Source organism: Channa argus, chromosome 19 (assembly GCF_033026475.1).
Source record: "Channa argus isolate prfri chromosome 19, Channa argus male v1.0, whole genome shotgun sequence".
NCBI lineage: Eukaryota > Metazoa > Chordata > Actinopteri > Anabantiformes > Channidae > Channa > Channa argus.
Window position 1 is genome coordinate 12,027,129 of NC_090215.1, and position 27,304 is coordinate 12,054,432.

Below are 27,304 nucleotides of genomic sequence, written 5' to 3' on the forward strand. Positions count from 1 at the left end.
AATACAGATTGTTTCCTTATTGCAAAATAAATTTGATTATTCTTAATCTGTAGATATTTTTATTCTTAGATTCTTTACCACCAAGTGCCGGGACAACCAGATGCCCTTCCTGTGCAATGATGAAGTGCCTTCTTATCTGCCATGCGATTGTGAGTCTGATGATTGTGGCTCGCCACCTCCAGACTACAGCTCTGCCTTCCTCTATCCCTCCATTTAGCATCTGCTCTTCTCTCTTTAAACAGGGTAAATGCCGTATATACAGTGCTTTCCTGCTCATCATTCAAAACATATTACTCTTTTTTTAAATGCTTGCTGTTTGCATCTGCTACCTCACAATAATACTTTCAGGTGTTTTCTGTCCTCCTCTGACATCAACTCTAATTTAGATTCACCTAACTGATACTCATCAGCTTCCAAAGTTACGTTGTTGTACAACAAAGTTTTTTCACAATTATCAAGTACCCCTTCCAAGAGCAGCTAAGTATTACCTGACAGTACTTATCACATGCAACTATGCAGAATGTATTTAGCAACCTATTAAAGCTTATATATTGGTACCTCATGCTCTGAGCTTCGTGAAGAGGAATACTGCTGTAGGAAATAACCGTTCCTCTTACACAGCAACTATATGCTGGAAAAAGTTACTATTCATTGAATTTTAGTATGTGCTAGACAGAATGTATCTATATTTATTTTAATGCTGTAATCATGTAATGGGTAAATATCTTCTTAATTCTGTGCCTTAAATTTCACGTTTGTATCTGACCTGTGGTGAATGTAAATTACACTCATTTAAAAGTTTATCAGGTAACCCCAGCTAGATTTATTAAATTCACACACATCCCTTTGATAAAATAATTCATGAATGTTACACTGTTATTGAAAGCTGCTGATTAATTATGCAATTTAATAAACAAACCCAGTATAAATTAATGCAGCTGCCAAATAAGTTAGAATCATCACTTCTATTGTTTCAACACAAACACAATGTGGACACAGGATCAATGCTGGACTGACCTAACAAACTTGCACCTGAGTCTATATTCAGGTATATATGAAGTATACTTTGATACAAAACAAAACAGAATTTATTCTGTGTATTTTTTTTTTAAATGGTGAAGATATGAAGATTAATTTTGTCATATGTAGTGTTTATCCCCTCCATCCATGTATTCTCCCTTGAAGCGAAAAGGATTAGTTGATTGAACATTTATTGGCTGTTTAATTACTTTTAAAAGCAACTAAAACCAAACATTCCCTCTTTCCAACTTCTAAGTTGCAAAGACTTTTTGTTATTTATAGTACTGCCTTTTACATGTCAGTAAAACTACTAATCTATAACATTTTCAATAGATAAACCTATAATGAAAATAATTGTTGTTGTACCCCAGAACCAAAAGGGATGCCCACTTCAACTTTGGAATTTAACCTAGTATTACAAAAATATTTGCTTGTATTAAAAAAAAAATAAAATCTTTAAAAAGAAATGTTATTGTTCATATAGTAAAATCCACATTTGTGTTCTTGTATAAATATGGTGTGAAATATTTGAAATTTAGATTTGCAGTTGTTACAGTTTTTATTATGAACATGAACACAACATCCCTCATGTATCAGTCTTGTATTCTTTATTAAAATACTGCTGTACAGACAAATATTGCAAAATTGAGACAATGAACACAAGAGGGGCGTAAAACATACTAAGATGGTGATTGTAGATGTGATGATGTGGGAGCGAGAAGAACATTATCACTAATATTAACTGGAGTGTGTGCATGTGTGTTTTTGTGATGTGTTAGATGATATGAGCACTGACATTGTGTAGACTGAGTTTGGGGCATATGTGTGTTGAGGGATTTCTAAAGCACCACATTCACCAAAAATGTTTTTGTCTGTTCCTTTCACTAAAACAGAGGAAGTAGTACATGATCTAACAAAGACAGCTCCCTGCAGGTTTGTTGCCCCAAAGAACAGATTGACAGCTTCGAGGTTTAGTTAAACCCGGCTGCAGACCAGAAACTGTGCTCGATTTTGTTGTTCACCTTGACCTGTCTTACATTAAAATGTGTGATTTGCTGCTCAAAATGTCTGGCATTTGTGCACATTTAGCAACAGTTACCAAGAACAAATGAAATCAGTGAACTCAAGAACAGCAGTTTGACAGAGATTCGATTGTGGGGGGGGGGGTTAAAGCAGGTTTGCACCAAATGAATTAGTCAAAATCTTCAATTTAAACTGTCAACAGCATATTACTGTACTTAGGGGCAACATGAAATCCCTCACTAAATGATATCCACAAAGCTATTAACTTACTAAAACCGCCATCTGAAGACGCCCCGCCCACTCCACTGTAGCTCATCTATCTGACTGGACAAGGGGTGGCCAATGACAGCCTAAACACATTCAGTCATTGGGTCCCTCCAGCTGTTTGTCATCCTGAGAGAAATCCAAGCCATCCGAATGAGTGCAACAACCAAAGCCACCGCTCTGTCTCCAGCACATTTGTATTTCATGATCTTAAAAATGTAAAACAGAAACTGCCCTGTTCCGTTCCCTTCCCCTGCTGGAATTGGTCCACAGAATAATAAACTGAGGCAAAAATGAACTGCCCTCCCATTTCCCATCATGTATTCCTGCACAAAAGCTGAGCAAAGAGAAAAAAACTGCTAGAAAAATCACAAAAAAGCATCACTTTTTTTTCTCAAATATTGAGGGGCCCAGACCCCCTGAGGGGAAGGGAGATTTGGGATAAAAGGAGGTAGAAGAGGGAAGAGTAAAAGAGAGACAGAAAAGGGGGTGTAGGGGGTGGGAGGACAAGTGGGGGACAAATAAGAACATTCCACAAAGAGGCAGCTGTGGCTCCACCTCAACAGAAGCCCCACCTACAGGCTACACCCAAGTGCTGGACAGTTAATCCAAAATAACCTTTCCATGGGTTTTTCATGTCATTGTCCATTAACCAATGGGTGTTTCTGCATATGTAACAAAGACTTAGGTGGCAACAGGAGAAGACACCCCTTCCTCAGTGCCTACAGAAACCAGAGTCAATACCCCAAAACCCCAATCCATGCTAGCCCACCTGCCCACCCACACATCCTGATCCATTGATTTTTTCCAGTTTTAAGAACCCTTCCCATCCACGCAAGTGGTCTGTCCTGTATGTGTTGGGGTGATTCCAACATCCAAGGCTATGGTAAACTTGCCCATTTTACTGAAAAGGTGCCATCCTTCCCAACAAAAGCCTCGAGTGGTGTGTCCCATCTCCTAGTGCGTCACAATGAAGGGGTGTAATCTCCAGGTGGAAGAGAGATACAGTCAATGGAAAGCTGGATTTCTTTTTTGTTGTTTTTTAATTATGAGTCTGCTCTGATGTTTATGTCCGTGTGTGTGACTTTACCTCCCTCTGTACACCCTGTAGGCCACTCACACATATTGATAAAAAACAAAAATTAACAAAAAAATTAAAATCTTAGTGCATTCTCCTCAGAAAAATAAACCCCGACTGTAGAAATAAACAATAAAAGCAGGAAAAAAGTTCAAACCTCATGGTTTGTTTTCAGGTTGTTCCCCAAATCTAAAAAAATGTCATACTTGTTTGTCACAGCTTCCATATTTGTCTTTTTTTCCTTATGTTTTTGATTTTCAGCTGCGGGGTTTACAAAACTTAAAAAAAAAAGAAAAGAAAAGAAAAGAAAAAATACACTTTAGAAAAAGCCTTCCTGGTGGACAGGGTCAGTGTATGTGACTGAGATTCACGAAGCCCTGCCCCGCTGTCTTCGCTAGCTGATGTCATCTCCATGATCCTGGTCCTCCTCTGTAGTGCAATAGTATGCTTCAGGTCCGGGCAGTCCCACCCCAGGCCCGAAGTGGGCGCTACAGAGAGCCAGAGGCAGCAGCCAGCAGCTCCTGGAAGGTACTGTCAAAACAGCGCTTCAGGTCTGAGTAGGTCACAACCAGGACGCTTTTCTCATCCCGAGACACTAGGCTGATCTTCTCAGGAATGCCTGCGTCCAGCTGAGGAAGATACACAATAAACCCAGTAAATGTACATTACATGAACAAGACATTTTAGGAAGTTAATACTTAGATGAACATTAAGACTTAATGCTTCTCTGTATTCCGGTGCACCCAGATAAACTTGTACTTCAAAGCATGTGTGCATTCATTAAGAGTGTGAAGTTGTATACTGTAGATATTAATATATTTCTGTCAAAGGCTTGTGAAGTAAAAAAAAAAAAGGCACAGTTTCAACTAAATTTAAAACCGTAAAAAAAAAAAAGGAACAAGAGAAGTGAGAAAAGAAAAAAAACTGAGATGCCTTTAAGAACGTTAAGCCGGGGATTGATAAGAGGTACTGTTACTTCTGCAAAGCAAGTAGAAAGTCACCTAACAAACTTGGTCAAAAATGTTTAAAGAGCAGCATCATCGCTACTTTTAAAATATCCTTTCTGTAATCTGTTTAAGTTTAGTGCATATGAAACATTTAAAAAATGCAAGTTCAATTAAGGGGCAGGGTACACCCTGGTCAGGTCACTAGTCTGTCTTGGAGAGACAGGCACTTCTGAACTCCTTACAGTGTCCACATGGTCTGGAGTTGTTGGTTGTTGTTTCACACATGCAACAGACAGAAGAACACTGTCTGAGTCAAACACGTGTCACATTTCATTGAAACACTGCTCAATTTTAGCAAGGGAAGAAAAAAGCTGCGGGGAAACAACTATGTTTACAAGTTCCCTTTTGCACACATTTTAATCTGACACTCACACCAACTTTTGTTTTTTTATTTTTACAAGCAAAGCCTAAATAACAAGCATTTTTTCCTCTCATTATTGTATGAAAAATGAACCCAACCATGACTTCAAAACTGAAACGGAAAATAAATCGTAACAGAAAGCTCACTGACTTTGTTGAGGCAGGAAACAATGTGACTGAGGTCGATCCAGGGTGTCCCAGCTTCAGTGACCTGGTGAAACAGGTGATCTCGGAAAAGCTTCAAAAGGTAGCGGTCACCTGTCTCTGACCATGTTGGGTCCTTTTGAAACCTGATTCACACAACACAAGGTCAAAAGAGGAAGACACAAATCCCACACTTAACGATCTTTACACAAGTGTGACTTACTCTGGCCGCTCGTTGATAGTGCCCAGTTTGGCCAACAGACGGAAGAGACGGCCATTTTGCACCTCCTGGAATTGTGCAATATATACATTAGAGCGAGTTTTTTTAAGAGTTTGCGCAGGATTAATACTGGTACAACTAAAAGATAAAAGCAAAGCAACACGCAAAGAATTTAACAGTGGTTTTGGGTTGTTGGGCCGATTGTTGCAGCCATACAGCACAAGAGGGAATGGAGACAGAGAGAAATGGCAATACCGTGAAAAGCATAGGTGTAACGTGACAATGCCTTTCCTACATACAGTGTGCCCTTATAATAAAGGAGAGTACTCAATCTTGCAAGGAACTGAGTCAGAAACCAAAACCCCTTGACTTTCTGTCCACACTCACTACTGGACGCTGTTTTTTCAGAGGTTCCATAAAACACTTCCTCCTTACTAAGTGTCAAGCATGCGAAGCTGCATTTTCTTCTCAGTACACCTTTTTTCTGCTGATATAACTTACTCCTGCCTCTCTTTTCTCTTCCACATTTTGGTTTTGCCTCACCCTGTCAAATACTTACAGCACTTTTAGACAAAGTGAAAATGATAGCAAACTAAACATCAGATCACACCAGTGTCCTCCAATGTGTATTCAGGAATGTACCTTCTTAACTCTTGTGGCTACAACCACAGTGGTTGCAAATTAGTTATACACTAAACAATGTTCATTAGTGTAGGAACAAATGTTCTTTAGGGTTTCAATCTTTTTTACTCTTCCTGCATATACGATTTGGGGAGGAAAAAAAATGAAAATTAAGTTTTGACCCCACCACCTAGCCGTATTTTACAATATGTAGATGTATTTTAATCAATAAATTTCTTTGGAAAGTTTAAGTTTTCTTACTATTGAGAATTAAGGGGAAAAAAACAACCTAAATACTAAACTGCCCACCACAGCCTATAGCTTGACACAACCATGGTTATGTAATGGCATAGCTACACAGATATGCAAACACAGATGCAGGCATGGCAAGAAAAACAGGAAACAATTTACACACACACACACACACACACACACACACCCATAGTTATGGTTGGCCAGAAATGCTGCATTTTCTTAAAATGATGTTTTCTTGCTTTACATCTACAGTTTTTTTGTGAACTTATATTGCTAAAATCTTCCCATTTGAATTAAGCATTTGTACTATATTGTAGAATGCACTTTTTGACCTGAATTTAATAAAGTCAATCTGCACTTTGAAGTGACAATTAACACTAACTTTTGGATTGGTTGATGTTTAGAGGCCAGATGTAAAGGAGAAGTTGGGGTATGAATGAGAAAGAAAGATGAGGTGAGGGCTGGTTGTTTCACACATTCACACTCTAACATGAGGAAACTAAATTCAAGCCGAGACGGCAAAGCCTAAATGGTTCAACACACATTCTGCACACAACTTCCCTTTGGTGAAACCAATGTCCTACTTGTGACCACCACCCAACAATATCAGCCTGAAATGAACAAGACTGAAACATACATACTCACACATGGCTTCTGTTTATGCGTTTTCTAAAAGCTTCTGAGCATAAACGTAACACATTTCACTTACCTTGGCCAGGTCCTCCTCAATGACATCATTCCTCATCTGCGATGCATCCAGTTGTGTGTAGAACCGGGCTCCAATCATTGGCATAATGTCATTGACGCTCCGCAGGCGCGACTGTTCAGTGAGCAGATACCTTCATGTATACAAAACAAGTCAATGTACCTTCAGATTAATTAGAAAAGTCAGATACAGTTGAGAAAAGTCAATGTACAAAAGGCAATGATATAAACTCCAGACCACAATTCAAATCCAAACCACCTTCAGAGTAAGTAAAAAGTATATGCCAATGCCATCAAGCAATTTAGGTAAATTCTCAGCTCCTTTTCTGCAGTATCTAAAAATGCAAAGCCAAAAGCACCTAAACGTCCTATATTTATAATTTAACAATTTTGACAAATCCAGAAAGAAACCTAATTTGACAAGACAGAAAATTAGATAATGGACGTAGAGCACAGATGTTTTTGTACTGACTGATTCCTATTAAGTCCTTTCTTTTTGCATTAGTGCAGTGAGCAACTAATCATGGGTATCAGCTTCATCATCACGAAATGCCAGAAAAAGTTAGTACAGTTAGTTTATCAAGGTAACCCACAGGATATTAGGGTCACTGTCTGCAAACTGAAGCTCAGAAAAATCTGGGTGATGGAACAGGACAATGAGCCTAAATATTGATGTAAATCTACACAGTGGCTTCAGAGACAGCACCTTTTTAAGTGGCTCAGTGTTTGCTCAGACCTCAGCACAATAGAGATGCTATGGAAAGACCAAGCTGTTCACACAAGGATAGGAACGGCACTAGAAATGCGGTTCAACCAGTTATTAAAACACTGTTGGCAATACCATTTTCAGCATCACCTAGTATGCTTGATGCGTGTGTTCAATAAATACATAGAAAGACTGTTTCTGTTTAATCAGCTCTGAAATGCTGTTTGTTCAAATTTGTGACTTTGGTAAAAATCAGATCACATTTCAGGACGAATTTATGTACAAAGCCAGAAAATGGCAAACTGCCAAGCTTTTCTTGTGACCGTATTTAGCTTGGCTACAATAAATTTTGATTAAGAATTTATCAGGTACACCTTTTTTAGAAGCTACTTGATCCAAATAGTTGAGGCCCCGGTTCAAAAATAGTAAGTTTATAAGCCGACATTACTGAAATAAATCCCAGAATGACTGAGGGAATGTGACTTTTTTGACTATCAAGACAAAATCTGAGCGGAATCCCTGCTGGATCTTCTAGAGCTCTGGAGAAACAACTTTTTGTCTGACATACAATCTTCGTTTGGCTTCATAGCTCTGTGAAGACACCAGCTACAGAAATCCTGTTGAACCAGAACTTACTGACATGCATTACTGACAACTGAAAAAAACCTGCTGCTGTTAGTGACATTTGTAATTTTAATGAGTACAGCTAAAGAAAAATGGAAGCTGCCAGCTGAACGAATAAACACTGCCATTTCCTAATGACTGGGTAACTGGTATCAAAGTTTATCTAATTATTTTTGTTGAATTTTCTGCCACGTTGCCAACTTGTTGCTCTTTAAAGTCAGCATGTCTGTTGGCAAAGTGATTTGCAAAGTTTGATATGTTGCCTGTCATGGTTTGCAATGGTTTAAAACACACTGTTTAAAAAACCTTTCACAGGTTTTGTGGTGTCTGTGGGCTTCCCGACTGTCAGCTACACAAACAAAATAAAGCTATAGTTGCTTTGCGAGGCAACTTTGTCATGTATAGTAAAGAAGGGCTCTAACACACACACACACACACTCACACACACTGTTTTTTTTTTTTTTTTCAAAAAAAGGCATGCCAACAAACAAAGTGGACATGTTGCTCACACAAAACCAAAATAAGACACAACTCAGGCTTTTCGTTCTATAACAAACACTAATAAAACAGTATAGTTTTTTTTAACAGCAGGGTACTGTGTATTGCAGTATTTGTATACAATGCAACACCAGTAAGGACTTTGATTTCCCCTGAACACAGTGAAATCATTTCAATCCATTCATGGATTTATACTGGCTGCAATACATCACATGAACAATAGAGCTGCGGTCAGCTAGAACATTTTTGCTACACAACTACTATCACATACAATGTGGATGGCAACATGGTTCAATCAAACACTGATATCAGTCTTTACTTATTCTTACTTAAGAATGCTTAAGTTCTTAAGTCACTATTCTTGAGAAATCTTGGTCTAAAACCTTTCCTCTCAGATATCATCTTGAGGTGACATCTCAGAGGCATGAGATAATTTGTGGCAAAGTTACTGCCACGAGATGGAATGACAGCCATGCAAACTTGGGACTATATCTTGTGGCCAGAAGAGAAGTTTGTCCATAGGCAAAAAGGATAAATTATGTCTTCAAACAGCAACAAGAGAAAATGGGGGAGCTAGCAAAACATTGTTGTTACTAATAAAAGGTTGCTGTCTAAACCATAAGCTATATTCTAACTTCTTTATGGGATGTGTCCAACTTTATTTACGGTAAGAGCATGCAACTTTACCAGAACAAAACAGAAGTGTGATTTTTACATGTCGCTTTGTGCCACACCCCCTCCCTTTCTTACAGAATGAGGTTCTTGAGGTCTGAAGAGTAGTTGATAGACACCAGCTCCATAGCCTTCTGCAGATTCTCCCTTTGAATTCCAGCCAGGGAGTTACATGCCAGTGCCAGCACCACCTTGCCCAGGGACACTAGGTCTGCTTGCTACACAACAAAACACAAACAATACAAAATTAAACCTATTTTTAAAAGAAGTTCAGCCATACACAACCACAAGCAAGCAACATCAGAATGAGTACCTGGTATTGTGGCATTAGAGCAAGATGATTGGTCTGGCTGTTATCAAAGGTTAAGACGTCAAACACCCCAACACAGTTCACCCGTAACCTGCAGAAATAAGTCAACATTAGGGCAAGTTTCTATGCATTGCACACGTGAGCACATACACATGGTCGTGAAAAGGAAGCAACGCTGAAAATACTTACCTGCTTTTATGGTTATGTATTTATGGTTAAGTTATATCTACATCTAATGATCTAGAAACTGTTTCTGTTCTGTACACCTCCATTTATGGTCATGAAGGAAAAAAGATTTGATTACACATATAAATGTATCCTGAATAATGAATTCAAGTGTGTGTGTATACCTGGTCTTGCCAGTAATGAGAATCTTGCTGGGGTCCATGACACGACAGGCCAGTCCAGCTGTGTGGATAGTGCGCAAGGCTGAGCTGAGCTGGACAATGTAGGCCCAGATAAGAGACTCAGGGAGCAAACCTGCATGCTGCCGTGGTGGAGGAGGCTCATGTTGTCCTGTACACAGACAGAGATGCTTTATCAAACAAGCACTGCCTGAAGGGTTAGAATTATAAACTAACCTCAAACTGCCAACAACTTCCTCAGCATTCTAATCTTTCATCTAAATGTTTCAAAGTTGTAATGTCAAACATCATAACAGCAATTGTAATGAAAAATACTGTGAAGGGCTTATTAGATTTTCTAATAACTAAAGTATTCAGTTTACAAACATAAAAAAACCCTCAGACTGAGAAGCTGGGTCATTGGAACACTGCTTAAAAAAAACACAACAAAACAAATTAAAACAAAACAAATAAAAACAAAACACATAATAAAAACAAATACATTAAATATTTGGTCATCATTTCAGTTGATCATTAGTCAAATCACTAGTCAAATCCGGAAATGTATCTTACTGTTCCTGTAACTGTTTACTGTCTGTGCAGAGCCTTGTATTTTTTGTTGCAGGCTTTCATGCTTACCATTTACAAAGGTAATTCTAGAGAGATACGTGTTGGATATTTGGTCCAGTTCATTTGTGTAATATTTAGTATGTTATACCGGACAACAGCATTACATAAATGCTTTTTAATGCAGTTCCTACATTATGGTCTGAATAGTTTTGATTCTGTTTTTGCATTCTTGTAAGCAGGACACCTGCCCTAGGATCAGTTTCAGCCACAGTTTCCTTTAAGTACCTATGTCTTTCTTATACAGATCATACATGCTAACTGTCCAACACTTTAAGGAGTGCACACGTGAATTCTCGTTGAGGCTTAAATGCACAAGAGAGTCGCTTCAGAGTTTTATGCTTCTTTTAAACAGTGACTATTTTAAATCAAGTGAGTGGTTTGATATGTATGCTGCGCATAAGAACAACCGCATATACTGCTAACATGCACATCCAAAATAGACCAAGGCTAGTGACCTCATTGCTAAACAAGTAAACAAACTCAAAATGTGTGAAGTGTGTGGGTGGGGTAATGTTCAGTCTATGTAAATGTCAAGGAATCAGCAAGGAAGACTAACTCACCCCACTTCCTTTTGGTAAAATACGAGTCTGCTGCTGGGTCATTGAAATGTCTGCTGAACATGGTTTCTGCACCCGCATGGAAGTCATAAGAAAACACCAATGCTAGGGCAAAGAGGTCAAGAATTAGAGCTCAAAACAATGATGCATATTTATATTCATCCAAATATTGCCAGTATACTACACTATTCACAAAAAGTAAGGGATATTTGACTTTCGGGTGAAATTTCAAAATGCACCTAAAATGCACTATAACCTTTACAGGTGAACTTAATTTGGCATTCTCTGAACTTTTGAATGCATACATCCAGCTGTTCAACATTTCAGTCTTTATGGCATAACATGATGTTCTGTAATAAGGTGATAAACCGCAAAAATCACAACGTAATTCATGGATCATGTCTGAGCTGTTCACATCCTGAGACCAAGACAACACCTAACAATTGAAAGAAAAAGTTATCTAGACATTGACATTTTGTGATATACCCAGCACTGTCATTTGCTTTTATTTCAATAACATTTTGGAAATTAAGAAATTACAATTGCATGCTTCTACTTAAATGCCCTACTTTAATGATAGAATATCACTGTTGCATGAATGTTTTACATTTTCCATAAATTTCACTCAAACGCATATCCTTAACTTTTTCTGAGTAGTGTATACTGCTTAAATAGTTTTTCTTCGAGAGACCATCAAATGTGAGAAATAAGAAATCTGTCTGTAGCTCGTATGAAAAAGTAAAGATAGTAGGAGTGGGGCGATGCATCGGCGTAATCGACAAATTGTCGACTTATATAATTAATCAACTAATGTAAGATGCCTTTATTCGTCGTAAATAGGAAGTAAGATGGCTGTATCTGGAATGTTGAGCATACTGCGTCTGATGAGTGTGCTGCCCCATATTCATAGTGAAATAGGCACAACTTACATTCACAGATTGCCTTCAAATTATTCATCCCCAAAACCGTTATTTCAGTGGCTACACCGTCATCATAGGGAACGCACAACATTAGTTGGCTGTAACAGATGAGAATTGTTCTACCACCAAGTTAAGTTGTGCATTATTCTCAGCGGTTTTGACTGGTTTACAGGATCACTGAAAGCACAATCCTTGTCAAAGATGCTTGTTCTTAAATCAGTTTATATCACGTGAGCTTTTCTGCTTTCTAACAGGGTATAGTTTGTTCAGTTTGGTTCTGGATAGACTGGTGCGATTTTGAAATACTTCAGGTGATTATGTCTTTGCCCCACGGGTGACCCAGTAATGGGTGGGAAAATAATCTATAGATTAAATTGACAAATAATAAAATAAAAAAACCATTAGGTGCTGCCCTAAAAGATACATATCTATCTTAATCTATTGTAAAAACACCTATAATCATAAATTTAGGGAAAAGGTAGAAAATTTAATCGGAAATGTAATTTAATTCTAGGTCTGAGAAGTGTTTTCACAAAAAAGACAAACTAACCATATATAAGAAACAAAACAAATTCAAATAAAATAATGTACACACTCACAGTGGTCTCCAAAGGCCTTCGTGGTGAAGACCTCCCTCAGTGTTACACAGTTTGAATGTTGGATCTTCTTCCACATGTCAACAAGCATCATGCACTTGGTGTTAACAAGGCGGAAAGCTGGACATATTTCAAAAATAAACAACACATATAGGCATTTAGACATAATTAATATATTTTATGCTCACACAACTTTGTGTGTCAACTTTAGCAAGGCCATAACAAAAGCATTTCACGTCAATCCTAAGGAAGGTGAGAAGACAGCACACCTGCACTGCCTACACCAAACAACAAATAAGAGCTAGAATTAATTTTGTGTTATGTTATTGAAACATTTTGTGCTGCTTGAAAGCCAGAAATTATCTCAGTGAGCTGGTTATTTTTGTTATTCCTTAACATTCAACACAATTACAGTACTTGCCAAAGTCGCTATTTTTGTTTTTTGTTTTTCTGGGTTATGCGTCTTTGAAAAATAATTTATCATCACCGTGTATCCTCCTCAGGCAGTAAGGCAGGTCATCCTTGCTGTTGACAGCCTTGTAGCAGGAGGTGATGTAACTGAAGTTGCTGGTCTTCTGCATGCGATTTGGTGGGAGGAGAGGCTCAAGGGGGAACAGGCTGTGGTAGCTATCCACTTCAGATGGTACATCTGACAAAAAGAGAAGCAGTTTCACCAACTTTATTTTTATATATATTTTTTAAACATCCAACCACTTTAAATAGGTTCTAGGTCACAGTCTCTAAAAACAGTAACTTCTCGAGTCAAACTAAATCATAACTTTAATAATATTTATAATTTGTTTTCACGCTTGTAACATTATGTAATTTGATGGTTCACATTTTTAGACTTCATAACTAGAAGCTAAACCCACAGAGGCTACAAAAAATATTTCAACACACTAAAATTATGAAATCAACTTCACAACATAATTGAAATTTGTTTAGCAAACTTTGCTGGTTTGTGTGCTTGTGAACATCAACAAGTGAACACTGAAATGGTCTCTTGGTCAAATATACACATATTTAATGCAACCCCTCCTAATCGGTAAATTACCCCATTAATAACAGTTTGTTGTGACAAAGTACCCTCTACCTGGGTTCTCTGAGTGGTCAATCTGGGCCATGGTTATGAGATGTCTGTTTATCAACTCCTAAAAGCAAGACAAAAGAACATCAGATCAGACAAGAACACAGCAGGGATAATTGGCAAAAAAAACATAAGGACTGCTTGATACCTGTCGGAGTTCATCAGCCATGAAGAAGGATGGGGCATTAGCTTTCGGCTGCATGTAAGCCACATGGGGTACAGTAGGAGGATAGATATGGTAGGTAGGAAACACCTGCAATGAAACCAAAAAAAATAAAGCTTCCTATTTATTGAGAAATGAAAACTAGTGTGATACAACTATTATTCGTTCACCTTGTAGTCTATTGGATAAAGCTTTTATCGGGGTCTGAAGGTTTAGGTGGGTAACAATGCCATTAAAAGCCAAATAAATGACTTAACCCTTAACAACTGTTTTTAAGATTATGGGATGTCGTATCACAGCATAAGAGGGTTGTGCAAGAACTGCTCCACGAAGAACCTCAAATCTAAAGGCAGTTTTGCTTGTTTACAAACAGGGCAGGGGTACCCGAGGACCAGGATTGAGAACCACTTTTCTAGTGCATTGCCAACTCTACTAGAGAAGCACATACCATCCCAGCCATTGGTGCTGGGGTGTTATCTGTGTAGAAGTAGGTGGTCCCTCCTACAGTCTCTTTCTGGATAATGTGTGTCCCCTGGTCGGAAGCAGGGTTGGGCACCATGTAGTTGGCAGGGTTTGGGGTGTGACTGCGCCGACGAGGAGCAGGTGAGGTGTGTGGTGTAATTTTTGGGGAGTGGAGAGGAGAAGAACCTGCAGATAAAGACATCCCTTCGAAAAGAAAAAGTAAATTTCTTTTAAAAATTAACTTTAACTTTTAAAAATACATATTACTTAAAAGAAAATGCTCCTAGCATTTACTCCCTGAAATTATATAAAATGTCTGATCACTAAAGCAAAAGAGACCTGCTTTAGTTAAAACAGTAGCACAAGACAATTCCCAAAATTGCTGAAATAAGCAAATTTAAAGCTAAAGATGGAAAACAAAACTGAGCAATGTAGAAAAATTGATCAAAGTAGATATAACAGTGGTTGTTCACTTGTTCTCACCCACCTGGAGCAAGTGCAGCAGCTGTAGAGCTGCTGAGGCCAGGATGTGGGCAGAGAGGCAAGGGGAAGGCCTGGACAGTGGACTGAGCCATGGTTGCCATACGTGGAGCTCCCTTAGGGATAAACTCACTTGCTGCTGGGTTAGGAGTCTGGTGACACACAGGGGAAAATGTGAAAAAAGTCTGTCTACCGCTTCACCTCTCCACCACTGTCTACCACTTCTATAAGAAGTGATAAAGACAAACATACATTTAGCCTTCTTTAGTTTCAAGCGACCGCTTATACAAAACATGTCATTAAAAGTTCTAAAAAAAATCCAAAGCACTGGACAAGAGAACTGTGTGCTCACCTTCCTCCTTTGGGAAATGCTAAGAGCACCAAAATCACTGAACAATGAGGATGTTGGGGAGTTCACTGGATCTGCAGAGGATCGGAGTATAGAATGTTAACAGTGGTGCTTTCAGTATGTTGTGGAGTAACTATTGCTCCATAGAGCTTTTAAGGAGTCTTACCATGAGTGCTGTGGCTGAAGTTCTTGGCACCATCATTGAGGAGACTGGGAGAGCTGCTGCTGGTTGTCATTCGCTAATAAGAGTGGCATCAAGAACAGAAGACACAATATTGTGCACATAACTGTCAATAAATATGAACCAAATATTATTGTGCTAAAATATAGCTAATGTGTGGACTCACTTAAACACATTAAGCTACTTACTAACTAACCACATGTAAAACCTTTACATACATATTGTAGTTTTTTCTGCAAAAAGCAATGAAAACACAAAAATCAATAAATAAGAGTTCTTTTTGCCACCTATGATGACAATATATCTACATTCATCCTTTTTTACCTGCATCATTGAATATTTAGACTCAGCTGGGCTCCCAAACCCATTGACTCCAATAAAGCTGCTGCTGAAGTAAGAGTTGGTAAGAGTGGCATCGCTCATGCTTGCGCCCTCCATCCCCGGGACTGCGGATGACAGAAATTAAAGTCTATTAAATACTCCCCAACCTAATATAACAAACATGTCCTAAGGGAGGCCAGAAAGAAAAGTTACATTAATAGTGCTAACGTTAACTCGATTAAGAGTTTGCTGGGCCAATCAAACATGTAATAAGACGGCATGCAAACAGTTTCTCAACTGCTTAGTGAAATTAATTTCTTTCGATAACTAATGTCGGACGAAAATGAGCAATCTCCTGTGTTGCATGGAACACTGCTTATGTATGTAGCTTAAGTTGTGTGTGAATGCTAGTGATTTACAGTTTGTTTACGTCGGGGAAACGCGACAACGCAAAGCAAAACAATGCCCCGTGAACAGTTAGCCTAGCTAAGTTAATGTTAGCAAACAAAACCACCAAACAACGCTACTTTTGAGATAAACAACATTTGAGTGAAGTAAAGCTAACGGAATGGATACTAAACCAGGTAATGCTTCTCCGAAGGCAAAGCGATGCGCCTTAATGTTTGTAAAGTAAGTTAATTTAGTGTTGTTTCAGCCAAACGTTAGCTGGCTAATGGCGGCACTAGCTAATATTATTGGTGGGTCGCGCATTTCTGCCCACTCACAGCTGTCATACAATAACAGGCTTCCTCCGTGAAAGCTGCACACCGTGGCTCATATATGTTGTCAACATGCACGTCTAACAACCACCTGAAGATAAGACTTTTCAAAGTATAGCTAAAGAGAATACGTTGCAGCTACGTGCGGCGAGGTTTGGATCATGTTTGGCATTTGACCGTTTCCCACGTTGTTTTGAGGCAATAAGGCCTTGGTGAATCCTCGGGCTAAATTTTAACAAAGCCACGCTAGGCCCAAAAGTAAAGTCATAATCTGCCACTCCGTGTGAGGCCTTGCGTTACTTTATTTTTTACTCACTGGCTAACAGCTGCCCATCAAGAGACGTGCCGGCAGGCCCCAGTGTTTCGCTCTTCTTGGGCACACCGGTCCCCGTGCCTCCCGGGCAGGCCGCCGCCGAGCCACCGAGAGAATACACCGCTGGCGTCCCGCCACCCCCGGCCATGGACAACGGGACGGGACTACCACCGCCGTGCAGCGGCAGGCTTGCCATGGACGGATCCTCATGCAGGAACTGACACTCGTCTCCATAAAAGCACGTTTTGTCTTTCGCGTAATACCGGCAAAACTTCGCCTTGGGTATTCCGGCACCCCCGAGCGGAGCGGCTGAAGCTGGGAGTCCACTGTTCATGGCACCGCTGCTGCCGCCGCCGCTGCCGGAAGACTCTCAAACATAGATACACAGATAGCTAGCCAGCTAGCTTGCAAATACTTTCCCCTTAAAGCAACGGATTACTATCACATCAGCTGGTGAAGAACAAAAAAGACGCCACAGTAGTTACATTATAAGGCTAGGGTGCATTTTGGTTTAAGAAAATATCATTGCATGTATGAAATCCTGGTCCTCGTTGTTGTCGCTATCCATGCAGCTGCCTTCCTGACAAAGTAGCCTGTTGTTTTTTCAGGCTGCTCTGCTAGGGACGAGCTAGCATAGCTTTGCATTGTGGGTACAGCGTTTGGGTTTACCTGCTTGCAAATACAAGCTGCAAAGTGAACTTGCAGCCTTTGGAGATTCTGAATGCACACACATAGTGTAGCTGTAGGAGCAAAGGTCGTTTGAGTCAGGCTTGTCGGATCAGTGCCGTTCAGTGTTGTTCTGCTTTCAGCTGTCAACCGGGTCAACATTAAACTACACAGTTGCCCCCGAAGCAGAATATTGAAATATAAAAGTAAAAGTTGCCCCACTAATAAATATGTTTGAAATGAAAAATGAAAAAATAATAACCAATAAATACAACACTTTATTTCTTTATCAGAAGCGTTTGATTTTAAATATTTGAGACGTGAAATGTAAAAATTTAACTTCAGTATATAAAGCACATTTCTCTGATGTGCTATCAGAATACTTCTTTATATCTAATATGAATGTGTAAAATGTGAAAATACACACCAGATAAATTAATTAACCAGGTACATGCCAGGTTCATCTGGGCTTCCCTGGTACCGAAGTTGCACGAATAGATGCGCAACATCTCCAACAGACGGTCGACTTCAGCGGTGTCGTCACAATGCACATCCCTCCTCCGTTTAAAAGGTTTTTGCTCTTTGCTGTACATCAATGTGTGGCAGTCTGATCTGGAAATGAGTACTATGTGTCGCTAAACAAAAGAGCGTCGACGCACAGGCAGAGAAATATGATTGTCGGTAGGCTGTTTTTGTTCTTGACTGTTAGAATAAATGGCGCTGCAGAACCATTTGTCAAAATGACAAATTTAAATGTTTGTAAGCGAGTCTTCGCGTGTGTCTTACAATTTTGCCAAGCATGCGCCAATATAGCCAAGTGTTTTATAATTTCTATGAATTTTATTTTTTATTGTTTAAAATGTTTTAATAATATTTCTCACTTCCGGTTATTCTGAAACCATTCAAACATTTCAAATAAAGTTTAAATTTTTAATTTTAAGGTCTTCTCCTGCTGGGAGCTGTTGGGGTGCTCCGTTCCCCCGGGGCGGTAGCAGAGAATCACTCTTGTGTACCCAGTCATGAGGTAAAAGCTGTTTTATGCTTTATATATATATATATATATATATATATATATATATATATATATATATATATATATATATATATATATATATATATATATATATATATATGTGTGTATGTGTGTTTGTGTGTGTATATATTGCGGTTTTTAGTAGTGTGTGTGTGTGTATGTATATATATGTATATGTGTGTGTATATATATATTATATATATATATTGCGGTTTTTATTAATATGTGTGTATGTGTGCGTTTAGTGAAACGTTGGGCAAACGGTAAATTTTGACTGTAGGCTTTACAAAATATACTGCTATTTTAGGCTTAAGTCTGTTGTGAAAGCACATGTTGTATACACAATAAACAGGGTAGGGCAGCAAGTTGTTGTGAAACATCATACTAAGAAATAACACAAATTTTGATTAGTTTCATTCCTGTTTATCAGATAATCTGTCTGCTGGTGTGTTATTTTAGTCTAACATATGAAAAGAAAAAAGAAAGATTATAATTTTGCCCAAATTTAAAGCACATAAAGTTTATAGCGACGGACATGAGTTTTAAGCTACCATGTAATATGTCACAGTAGGGAAAACACAGGTGTAGACAATATAATTATTGCCAACTTAATTCCATTTATTTTACATTAGTTTCAAGATTCTGGTATATTGTTCATGCCGTCAGCGGAGGTTGCACCATCGTAACATCACCAAAGCTTTATTATAGTCATCAGTAAAACGTGTGCTTTTGTTGTTTTTTTAAAGGTAAAATGCCTGTTTAAAATATTAAATACGACAACATCTGCTGAACAGTTGGTTAGCATTAATAGAAAATGTGAAGTTTCTCATAAATTAAATATTGAAAATACAGTTTACCTGTGGATATTTTTATTCACCACTGATGTAAAATTCTTCATCATGGGTATGTGCTTTTATTAAGTAGAAAATGGTTCGAACAATGACGTGCTACCACACTGAATGCTACTTAATGTGAAAGATTAAATTGTTATCTCTGTCTATCAGGTGGCTTGTTTTATGCCAGCCAAGTATGTAAATGCATCGAAACCAGTCAGCGTAGAGGTGACTGTCCATAAGAAACTCTTTATCTCCCTGGAGGGCCTCAGTGGATACCCTGTCTGTCACTGGATCAGGGGAAAAGACATAATAATGACAATGTAAGTAAATATCATTACATGTACTGCATGTGTGTTTCCTCTTTTTATGCACATATGATTGACATATAAGGGCCGTTTTGCTTTAAACTTTGCCAGAAAAGGGAATCGCTCCGTAGAGCTACTGCCACCTTCTCAAACAGATTCTGGCGAGTATGTGATGAACTGTGAAACTAGCAGTGGGAACAGATCCTTTATGAATGTGTCTCTTCATGTAATTAGTGAGTAACAGCACATGCCATCTCCTCTCTACAAAGTGCAGTGCACAATTAAAATGGCTTTGTCATGCAATTTCACAAAATCTGTATTTTGTATTTTTGCCAGAGCGTCCCACAAAACCACATTTGATGCTGACAGGTGGTACTGTGAGGTCATCTCCCAAATTTAAATGCATTTCAGATGGCAACCCAAGTCCAGTGATTACATTGCATATGTAAGATGTTATCTATTACACTTGTATGCAAATTCCTGTATGATTATCTGGTAACAGCATAGTTTGCTGACACTAACATTACTAAAACAGCATTTCATTAAAGTCCAATTTTTTGGAATAGAGACGTTTCTCTTCCTTTTAAACAGAAAGAATGACATGAATACCTACAGTGGAGATGGTACATTATCAAGTTCAAGATGCTATGACAAAGGACTGATGTGCTGCGCGACTAACAGTGACGGAGAAGAATGTTCTCAACTGTATGACTATGGTAATTCCACATTTCAACAAATCACTTAAATACACTGTGCAGGCAATTTGTTTAATTTTGGATATTCGAGAAAAAGTAGTTGTAGCACTGTATTCAAACATTCTTCTACTTCCTCCTGATAAAAAGGAGCATAATGACCAAAACTTAACTCTCTGTAGCATAAGAAACTAAATGGCAACATCAGAACGTAAACAAATTCCTTCAGAAGATGTCATCTGGAGGGTATTTCAGCGAGAAGCTGTGGTATATTTTAATACATGGAAGGCATAAGGGAGTGTAAAACCATACATAAACATGCACTTCTAACTAGAATTAACAGGATGCCCTGAAAATCCGTGATGTAGCCCACTAATCCTACCATAGAAAACATTTCAACTTATTTAAATAGAGTGATTTCTTTTAAAAATGTGTTTCAGACCTAGACAGTAACTTCATGAAAAGTGATGAGGTTTCTAATGTGACCGTGAGCCCTGGTCTGGCTTTACTGCTACGATGCCGATTTGAGCGAAAACCGCCAAAACAAAGCTTTCCGAATCCTGTGTGGAGCAAAGACAATTCCAACATTTTACAATGCAAATCTAATGAGGAGGTACAGTAAATCATATTAAGACACCTCACTTTTTTATTTTAGAATTAAACAAATTTTAATTCTTTTTATTTGTCTTACAACTAACCCACTCTATGTTAATACTACTTATTCTGGGACAGGAATTCCTTTGTTGACCTTCTCGTGCAGGTCATAAAAACACTTTATTTTTCTTACAGATGTGTTTTGTAAATGATCAACATGATAACAGTCGCATGGCCTACCTGGTCATCAAATCAATCAGTGTGAACCACAGTGGCATCTACACCTGCAGGAATCTGAATAAAAACACAACAAAGTCTCTTTACATTCACGTCCAGGGTTAGTAGAGCCAGTTTTCCATATGCAACTGTCGGTCAATAAATAATTTAAAACGATTATTGTTCTTTCTAATATTTACATCTGTTTGTACCAACTGAACATGTAATGTTTTATTCTTGTGTTACTTCAGCTGAAGGTTTCGTCTCTGTCCAGCTGGATAAGAACAAGATTATACCAGAACAGAAAGCATCCAATTCCTGTTTGGAAGCCAGTGTTAACTACCACCCTGTGCTCGAGCTTTGTTCATGGGAGGCCCCTGATAAAACTTTTACTAAATGCGAAAGGGAATCTAGGGTAACAAAACACAGGTATTTCCATGCTCTGGTGTTTCTAAAGTGTTCTTTAAATTAATTTTGATGTCAAAATCTTACTACAAAACAATAGGATATTTTTTGAAGTGATGCAAGTTGTATAATTAAAGATACAAGTCTTTTGGATAGTTTAACATAAAGCTTTCGGTGTAACATTGTTTTTACAGGAGTGTAAAAGTGTGTGGTCAACTCGTGTCAGGAGATTATAAATTACACTTGGAGGCTGGAGGACAAAAGCAAACAAATACTATATCAGTGTGTGTTGCAGGTAAGAGGAATTTAGTGTGTTTCTGCTATTTTATTATGTGCACAGTGGCATCACTTTTACACCTTTTTTTTGGTGATTTTTTTGTTATTGCACAAAACTTATCTAATGGTTTTCTTTCAGGTAAACCACTAGTCAAATTGTCGGCTGATGAAAATACCTTCCTCTTTGAAACTGTGAGTCCTGTGCCAGCATCCTATGAGTGGTTTTCTTGTTCTTCATCCAATAGCAGGTATGATCACTATCAGAGGTGACATTAACATGAAATCACACACAAACTCAGACTGATCTTTCCTTAAGTTTCCACTCTTTTGTCATTGCAGTTGTGAAACAGACTCTGACTATATTAAGATCCCAGGCACCTTTCAAACAGACTCTGATGTCTTTTGTAACAAGACAATCAATGGTTCCCTGAGCAAAGAATTAGTGAATGGGGATAAATTGCAAGTTTGTCTAACAAACTCTGTTGGCTCCTGGTGTTACCAGTTACACTATTTCACCTCAGCCCAGCCCAACAAAGGTATTAGGATCTCCTTTACGTTCCAAAATGACTGAATTAATTTGATATTTTTATGAGATCCATGTGATTAATTACTATTCTCATCCAATACCTTTTTTAGGTCTTTTAAAAAATGAGGACAGCACTGTGGTGCTAAGAATTGGTAGCTTTCTTCTGCTTCTGGCTTTGGCAGTAGTCAGCATGGTGCTTATTTACTTTATCAAAAAGAAGGTATACATTTCACATCACACACACTAATAAAAACTAATACATGCCAGCACAGGCACATTAAGACAACTGCAAGCCTTTGTTTTCAATAGAAACCCCAGTATCAGCCTCAGCTTCAGATGATCCAGATGGTTGGACCTAATGACAATGATTATATCTACATCAACTTCAAAGACTTTGAATATGACCGGAAATGGGAGTTTCCCAGGGAGAATCTAGAGCTGGGTATGAATTACACTGAACATGAGACATTGTGATTTATTAAGATTAACAACACAACAATGTAGAAATAGATCATTACAAGTAAAAACAATGAATTTAAAATAAAAAAGTAAAAGCATAACAGCATTATCAGCTAAAACTAGTTTAACTAGTGGGTCCTAACCAAGGGGCCATTTAAAATTTCACAGGTAAATCTGAAGGGTTCTAAGAATATTGATTGGACAAAAAACATTATTAATTTTTCAGACTTTTCTAATTATTACCCTACAGTTTGTATATTTTATTTTTGTCCTTTTGGCTTATCCGGTGAGTTCAGGGTCGCCACAGCGGATCATTTTCCGCATGTTTTGGCACAGTTTTTATGCCGGATGCCTTTCAAGATGCAACTCTCCCAAATTTCTACCGTGCTTGGACTGGCACTGCACAGCTAGGGAGAGGAATGGGCTGTTGGGGGTTCAGTGTCTTGCCAAAACAATTCGACTTATAGCCGGGACCGGGGATTGAACTACTGACCCTGTGGTCCGTGAGATATCTGAGGATATCTGAAGAGTGACTTTTTGGGAAGGGTGTTTTTTCTAAGGGGTCACAAGCCAACAAATGTTGGGAATCACAATTAAATTAAAAGCGTATTTAAAATTTTAAGACTATAAAAATTTTACTATGGACAGTCTTAATCTCAGTACAAGTACAATCTTAGTACAAGATTAGTAATAATTCTCAAGTGCCTCAAAATACTACCTAAGTATAGTACTTCCAGATCTTTATTGTTTCAGGTTCATTACAATGTGCCAATAAAGCTAGACCTGCCTGTAACGATTAAATTAGCAAAAATCATTGTATAAGCATAATTGGTGTTTTTTCTTCAGGTGAAGAACTGGGCTCTGGGGCTTTTGGCATGGTGGTCCAGGCTACAGCGTATGGAATCCACAAGCCTGGTGTCTTACAACAAGTGGCTGTGAAGATGCTTAAAGGTCAATGTTTACTGTATTTATTCTGCGCAAACTGCAAAATGAAACAGTGGTTATTCAATTCGCTGATGTCATGCTTAACTGTGCAGAAAAACACCAGACAGTGGAGAAGGATGCACTGATGTCAGAGCTCAAAATGCTGACTCACATCGGTCACCACGCTAACATTGTTAACCTGCTTGGAGCATGCACAGAGACAGGTACATCAGCTACTGCTAAGTAAAAAAAATAATAATAATTGTAGTCACTCATTGCAGCTAATTTTGTTGTTGGCTGGTAGCTGCAAGGTTTGGCAATTTTGGTCAGATCCCATGCTTTAGATGAGCTTAACAGTTGACTTAGTGCATCGTACATGTGTTTAAGTTAGGATGTAGTCCCTTTGCAGTGATTAAGTGAATCTTCAGTATTATCTGTTTTCCTCGTGCAGGGCCGATTTACCTGATTTTCCAGTACTGCTGTTATGGAGACCTGCTGAACTACCTAAAAACCAACTGCAAGCGCTATCACAAGTCTGTGACCGACGCTTTCATCAAGGATCGTTTCAGGAGCCTTTACCACAACCTGCAATACAAGAAAAGGTCAGACAACAAATAAAAAAGGAGAACCAAATTGGCAATAGTTGACCAAGAAGACTTCTGTTTTAAGTCTGTTTTAACGTAACCATATAACTCAATGTTTTCTCAGTGAGTCAGAGATAGCAGACAACTATGTGCCCATGTATGGCTCCACCACAAGGGGGCAGGAGGATATTGCGCTTCTTAACCTCAGTTCTTCTGACCTGAACACCTACGAAGGTCAGAAAATAGTGGATCTGTGCGAGCAGAAAACAGCCGATCCTTCTAAGCTGTGTTGATTCTTACTGATTCCAGTTTATCTGCAGAACCAGAAATCTATGAAAACCTAGACAATGAGACTGAAGATGTTCAAGCCTTGACGTTTGATGACCTCCTGAGCTTTGCTTTCCAAGTGGCTAAAGGCATGGAGTTCCTGTCCTCTAAGAATGTAAGAAACAAAAGAGCCACACTGTAGGTCATTTAAATCTGTCAGCTAGTTTTTACCTTATTTTAACGAAAATTAACATCACCCGACATTAAATAACTATTGATTAAAACCTATTTTATATTTTTAATGGATAATATTTTAAGAAGAATGCCAATTGTTTTGCAAGTACATATACTGATGATTGGTCCTGTCTGTCGGCAGTGTATCCACCGGGACCTGGCAGCACGAAATGTGTTAGTGACAAAAGGCAGACTGGTGAAAATTGGTGACTTTGGACTGGCTCGGGACATTGACAATGACTCCAACTATGTTGTGAGAGGAAATGTATGCGAGAGGATGCCACTTAAAATAGCTTACTTTATGCTTTGTTGCTACATCCTGTGTATTTTGTATCTTTTCTCACCCCTCATGTGGGTGGACGTGGCTTTGCTGTCTTCTAGGTTCGTTTACCAGTGAAGTGGATGGCACCAGAGAGCATCTTTCAGGGGATGTACACCATGAAGAGTGATGTCTGGGCTTACGGCATCCTGCTATGGGAAATCTTCTCACTTGGTAGCCGTTACAGACAAGAACTCTCCATGAGTAATAAATTTAAGTCATGCACAATGTTAAAAGTGGTGTCTCTTTTCACTTAGGTGTCACTCCGTATCCAGGGATAAAGGTGGATCACACATTTTATTCAATGATTGAAAGAGGATTTAAGATGGAGTGCCCATACTATGCCAACGAGTCTGTGTAAGTCTTCAGTCTGTATACAAACCCTCTGCTTCTCCTGTAATCGTAAAGTGTTTGAGCAGAAGTTGATAATTTAATAACATGCATAACGATTATAATGAGGGATGATAAGGATGAAAAAACATGAATATAAATATGCAAAGTTTTAGATGCAGATATGTTTTAAAGATGTAGATGTTACCTTTACGTATGTACAGTTTTGAGGTAGTTGAACATTACTCATCTATTACATATTTCTGCGCTGAAATGTTTACTTTACTGCAGGACAAAGAGAAATATTGAACTTTTTGTTGTTGTTCAATTATTTAAGAGCTTTGGCAACATGTTTACTTTTAAACAAAAAATCCACTAAGGAAATATTTCAGCTTGATTTTGAAGCAAACAACTATCAACAATGAACCTAAGACTTTATTCCTTTGAGAGAAAGTTATTTAAACAGGTTTATAGTAATTTGAAAACAGGTCAAACTAAATGCAACTAAGTAATATTTGAACTGTTAGAGACTGAACTGACTAACTATATACAAGTAGTTAAGTATAAGTAGTTAAACTATTTCCACCACCAGATAAAATCATATATCAGCAAGTCATCTAATAACATAACCTTCATATGCAATAACACTGAAATTAACCATTCATAGTACAGTTATCTTTTATTACAGTTGTCTGAAAATCCTTCCAGAGCCATGTAGTATAAATATTAATCTCTGCTCGGCTCATCTTTCTTTTCCAGATATGGGATGATGTGTAAGTGTTGGGCCCTTGATCCCAATGGGCGCCCTTCTTTCTCCAAACTGGTGTCGTTCATGTGTTGCCAGCTGACAGACAGAGCAGAGATGGTAAGCATCTTGACTAGGGTCAACATTCAGTTCTTCAAGTAGTTCATTTCAAGCACAATTTTAGTGTCTCTACACCGTCTACTTGACAGAGAACATACATAAATCTATAAGATCATTCTTTACATATACATGACTTTATTTCTCTTCATGACCAAACTTCCTTTTCAGCTCTACCATAACATGCTCGACCAGACCTCCAGCGACTACCAGAATCCACCAACCATTTTGGACATATCCGCCTTGACAAAGCAGGACGAGAACAAGGCCCAGTCAGCCAACGACTACTGTCAAACCACAGCGACCGAAGTAAGCAAAGCAGAAGTGTGTGACTCAGACAGTGTGGCAGCTGAGGAGAAGCTTCTGAAGCCTTGTGATGGGGAGTAAGCGCTTATTCCTGGAAGCATGTTAACGTTCAATCCATTTTATCTAGAAATTCTGTCATAAGTGTAGTCTCAGAATCTATAGTATGGACGTGCTTTATATCGTATTAAAATATTATAGGTGCTTTTGATTTTATACAGTATGTTGCATACATTCAAAATATTTTTACATTACCTAAGAGCACATCTTTATTATCCACATGGCTGGGATTTAAGCAAACTATAATATTCCAATAAAAATACAGTCTGAATGTAAATATGGTACTATTATATCAGTTGTTATTAAGCAATTAAAAAAGGGAACAAGTTTTGTAAAAAGATCTTAAAAATTCTCAGGACTACACAGTTACATGTAAGTTATATCTTGTAACTTGTTTTTTACATTAGCCAAATGCTGAATCAACTTTTGGTTATACATTTGTTTTGTCATATGGTAACAACTTTTGTCTAAAGATATTTTTTAAATTGCAGTGACATATTTTTCATGTGTTCTTTTTTTATATAAGCAGCTATTAAAAGCTGTTTACGCCTAATGTTTGTATACTTTTTATATTCAAGCTATTTGTATTTTTCAATTAAACTGAAAGTTTTAACAATACTGTGCCTGCAAAAAATTTACTTTACATAACCCATTAAAAACTGGTGATCTCTATATAGCTCCGTCGTTTTCAAACACTTTTTTTTTTTTGGTGACCCCTTTAAATGAAGCCATTAATATATTTTAGCAGTTAACAATTCACCTAAACAATTAATTTTCCCATCTC

The 27,304-nt window shown here is 38.2% G+C and overlaps 3 protein-coding genes across 7 annotated transcripts in view; 2 read left to right on the top strand and 1 right to left on the bottom strand.

Annotated features, from left to right (window-relative positions):
• Nucleotides 1-2,754, top strand: part of flt1 (fms related receptor tyrosine kinase 1) — a 32,782-nt gene extending 30,028 nt beyond the window's left edge. For 2 of the 3 annotated variants that reach the window (XM_067485734.1, XM_067485733.1), the window contains exon 30: nucleotides 70-2,754. In XM_067485734.1, coding sequence (XP_067341835.1) covers nucleotides 70-217 — 148 coding nt within the window. In that variant the 3' untranslated portion in view covers nucleotides 218-2,754. Of the gene's footprint in view, nucleotides 1-53 lie in introns of all 3 variants that reach the window. The other variant, XM_067485735.1, reaches the window with a different exon arrangement.
• On the bottom strand, nucleotides 1,614-17,456 carry pan3 (poly(A) specific ribonuclease subunit PAN3). Of its 2 annotated transcripts, none has more exons than XM_067485743.1 (18): nucleotides 17,299-17,456; nucleotides 15,601-15,722; nucleotides 15,262-15,334; nucleotides 15,099-15,169; nucleotides 14,754-14,898; nucleotides 14,253-14,470; nucleotides 13,790-13,894; nucleotides 13,648-13,705; nucleotides 13,042-13,203; nucleotides 12,558-12,674; nucleotides 11,042-11,143; nucleotides 9,858-10,023; nucleotides 9,511-9,598; nucleotides 9,276-9,415; nucleotides 6,702-6,831; nucleotides 5,120-5,184; nucleotides 4,904-5,042; nucleotides 1,614-4,014 (listed from the first exon to the last, which is right to left on the bottom strand). In XM_067485743.1, exons 1-18 carry the CDS (start codon nucleotides 17,360-17,362, stop codon nucleotides 3,874-3,876), a joined length of 2,106 nt encoding a protein of 701 aa, XP_067341844.1. In that variant the 5' UTR covers nucleotides 17,363-17,456; the 3' UTR covers nucleotides 1,614-3,873. The 2 variants fall into 2 exon arrangements, with proteins under 2 accessions (XP_067341844.1, XP_067341843.1); XM_067485742.1 differs by lacking the exon at nucleotides 17,299-17,456 and adding an exon at nucleotides 16,633-17,266.
• Nucleotides 16,151-27,192, top strand: flt3 (fms related receptor tyrosine kinase 3). 2 transcript variants are annotated; one of them, XM_067485736.1, is made up of 24 exons: nucleotides 16,151-16,181; nucleotides 18,237-18,319; nucleotides 19,333-19,484; nucleotides 19,581-19,702; nucleotides 19,806-19,914; nucleotides 20,061-20,185; nucleotides 20,602-20,774; nucleotides 20,951-21,092; nucleotides 21,223-21,400; nucleotides 21,571-21,671; nucleotides 21,792-21,900; nucleotides 21,992-22,188; nucleotides 22,289-22,398; nucleotides 22,488-22,620; nucleotides 23,484-23,588; nucleotides 23,675-23,785; nucleotides 24,013-24,163; nucleotides 24,270-24,379; nucleotides 24,466-24,587; nucleotides 24,789-24,911; nucleotides 25,028-25,139; nucleotides 25,223-25,322; nucleotides 26,055-26,160; nucleotides 26,329-27,192. In XM_067485736.1, the coding sequence occupies exons 1-24, from the start codon at nucleotides 16,166-16,168 to the stop codon at nucleotides 26,542-26,544; spliced, it is 3,006 nt and encodes a 1,001-aa protein (XP_067341837.1). In that variant the 5' UTR covers nucleotides 16,151-16,165; the 3' UTR covers nucleotides 26,545-27,192. The 2 variants fall into 2 exon arrangements, with proteins under 2 accessions (XP_067341837.1, XP_067341838.1); XM_067485737.1 differs by having other exon boundaries at nucleotides 24,789-24,899.
• The last annotated feature ends 112 nt before the right edge of the window (nucleotides 27,193-27,304 follow it).

Coding starts and splice junctions, on each gene's coding strand:
- flt3 (XM_067485736.1), top strand. Junction 21,093..21,222: donor TCTTTACATTCACGTCCAGG/GTTAGTAGAGCC, acceptor GTGTTACTTCAG/CTGAAGGTTTCGTCTCTGTC. Junction 21,401..21,570: donor TCTAGGGTAACAAAACACAG/GTATTTCCATGC, acceptor TTGTTTTTACAG/GAGTGTAAAAGTGTGTGGTC.
- pan3 (XM_067485742.1), bottom strand. CDS start 16,963: ATGAACAGTGGACTCCCAGCTTCAGCCGCTCCGCTCGGGGGTGCCGGA. Junction 15,723..16,632: donor TGATGGGCAGCTGTTAGCCA/GTGAGTAAAAAA, acceptor TGTCATCCGCAG/TCCCGGGGATGGAGGGCGCA. Junction 4,015..4,903: donor TTGTTTCCTGCCTCAACAAA/GTCAGTGAGCTT, acceptor TATCTTCCTCAG/CTGGACGCAGGCATTCCTGA.